Source organism: Carlito syrichta, unplaced genomic scaffold (genome assembly GCF_000164805.1).
Source record: "Carlito syrichta isolate Samal-C Ts95f unplaced genomic scaffold, Tarsius_syrichta-2.0.1 Scaffold303210, whole genome shotgun sequence".
NCBI classification, from domain to species: domain Eukaryota; kingdom Metazoa; phylum Chordata; class Mammalia; order Primates; family Tarsiidae; genus Carlito; species Carlito syrichta.
Window position 1 is genome coordinate 337,386 of NW_007247306.1, and position 2,712 is coordinate 340,097.

The 2,712-nt window shown below is 44.9% G+C and overlaps 1 protein-coding gene across 1 annotated transcript; it reads right to left on the reverse strand.

Moving 5' to 3' along the window:
- Positions 1 to 225: 225 nt before the first annotated feature.
- LOC103260461 (olfactory receptor 2A12-like) lies at positions 226 to 1,199 on the reverse strand. Its single transcript, XM_008058098.2, is given in 2 exon segments — positions 226 to 524; positions 527 to 1,199. Coding segments are annotated over 2 exon segments (972 nt in total).
- Between the last annotated feature and the right edge of the window lie 1,513 nt (positions 1,200 to 2,712).

Here is a 2,712-nt window from a genome sequence, read left to right on the forward strand (position 1 = left end):
TGCAGAAGAGCATGTATGCATGTTACACATTTGGCTGTGATCATGTTGAACTGACATAAACTTTCAGGGATAAGGAGGGAACCCAGGAAAAGCAATGGTCATAAACCACAAGGACATAGTCTTTGAAAAAAAAATCCTTGCCTTCAATACTCAACTGACTCTTTGGGTGATGACAGCTGAAATACAATTATGATACCAAATGAGACCCATCCAGTCTCCCCATGACTATGGACAACTCTGAAACATTCTGGGTAATTGAGCTATCCCTCTGTCTCTAAGCACTTTCAGAAAGGCCTCCTTTACATCCTTGTTCCTGAGGCTATAGATAATGGGATTGAGAAAGGCAGAGACAACATTGTAGAACAATGCCAGCTTCTTGTCCCTCTCTGGGTCATACCAGGAGCCAGGCCTCATGTACATGATCATGGCTGGCCCATAGAACATGGTGACCACAGTGACATGGGACGCACATGTGGAGAAGGACTTGAGTCTCCCCTGGGATGTGTGGATTCTGAAGATGAGGCAAAGATGCGAACATAAGAGGCCAGGATGAGGGAGAGTGGGACCAAAAGCAGGATGAAACCCAAGATGAAGTCCAACTGATCCTTGAGGGATGTGTCTGCACAGGCCAACCTCAGGACGGCAGGGACTTCACAGAAGAAGTGGTTTATCTTGTGGGGGCCACAATAAGGCAGACGCATGGTAAAGATGGTGTAGATCAGGGCCCCAGCTACACTAATGGACCAACAGGCTGAGACCATCTTGATACAAATGGGACGACTCATGAGTAGGGTATAGTGAAGGGGAAAGCAAATGGCAACGTACCTGTCATAGGCCATGATGGCATAGAGGACACACTCAGCAATGCCCAGGAACAAGAAGATGAACATCTGGGCTACACAAGCTCCCCAGGAGATGGTCCTTCTCGGGCACACCATATTAATCAACATCTGGGGCACAGTGGTGGTGACATAGCTCATGTCCACCAAGGAGAGGATACTAAGAAAGAAGTACATGGGTGTGTGGAGGTGTGAGTTCAGGTAGATCAAGATGATGATGAGTCCATTGCCCAGAAGAGTGATGAGGTAGAGAAGGAGGAAGAAGGTGAACAGGGCCATTCTGACCTGTGGCTCACTGGAGAAGCCAAGGAGAATGAACTCGGACACAGAGCTGTGGTTTTCCTTGCCAAGGCTCTGCATGGTGATCTGCCTAGAAGGAGAGACAGTGATTTCTCTGTTCTGTTCTTGGCCTCAGGGAAAAGAGGATAGGACTGACAGAAGCTGAGACACACACACACAGCACCATGCACAGTAACTTTCATAGATTAGGTCAAACGTTTGTTGAATTAGATGAAAAGGGCAAGGAAACTAGGGCAGCTATAGTGCCAGGTAACAGGTCAGAAGATATGGATACATGCCTATCATGCAGCATAGAATGCCTGACAGCCCAAAAGGACTTTTCTGGAAACTACCATTACTGATAGAAGACAAGGCATTAGATAGCTGTGTGTGTAGCAGGGAACCTGGCCAAGCTTCAGCCACTGCCAAATTCTACCAGGGGTGTACACTTGTCCCAATCCGGAGTGATTAGATGCCTCTGCTGAGAGTTTAAAGTTTCACCATTGAAAATCTTTGTCAGTGGGCTGTGGGTGCTCATCGAACCATCAATCCAGAGCTGGTATGGTGGCAACCCAAAGTCACATGGGAGCCGAAGCTGTAGGGAAAAAGAAAAGTGGAGGTCTTAATTGATAATAAAAGATGTGCTGAGAAGCAGAGGGGAGAGACTTCATAGGCCTGAGCGCCCGAGAAAGGGACCCTGGATCCTGGCTTGCTACTCCCAGTTCCCCTGAGACCTATCTGGGCTTTGTTTTCTGTACTTGGATTTAAGTGGGATTTTCTGTTAACCCCTTACAATGACCATCCCATGACCACATTTTAAACTCTGCTCTTTGAGTGTCTCATGGTTGTCACTTACCTAGCTGTGTGACCTTTGGCAAGTCCCTTTATCTCCATTGACTGCAGTCTGTCCATCATTTTGCAAAATATAAAATACTAGGCAAACAAAAATGGTTAGTATAAGTGGAGCAAGCCTGGAAAATCAGAACAGCTGGGGTCTAGTCCTGGCTCTGCTTCTGATTTTCTCTGTGATCTTGGGTAACTCCATATCCCTCTGAGCTTCACAGTCCCATTTTTAAAATGAGGCTGTTGGCATTAAAAAGAACAAAATAATGTCCTTTGCAGCAACATGGATGCAGCTGGAATCCTTCATTCTAAGCGAATCATCACAGAAACAAAAAACTGAGTATTGCATGTTCTCATTTATAAGTGGAAGATAAACACTGGGCATACACAGGTATAAGGAAGGAAACAACAGACGTCAAAGACTCCTAAAGTGGGGAGGAAGGGGGTAAGTTGAAAAACCACCCACTGTGTCCCATGCTCACCACCTGCATGACAGGCTCAATAGAAGCACAAATCTCAGTGTCACACAATATACCTATGTAACAAACTTGCACACATACTCCCTTGAATCTAAAATAAAATAATTCTTATATATATATATATATATAAGAATTATATAAAATGAAATAATTCATATATACTTTAAAAATAAGAAAAGAAAATGAGGCTGATGGATGCCATGATCCTAGAGGGTCCTCCCAGCTCTGATGTCTTTTGGTACTAGGAATACCAGGTGGAGACCTGTGATTGT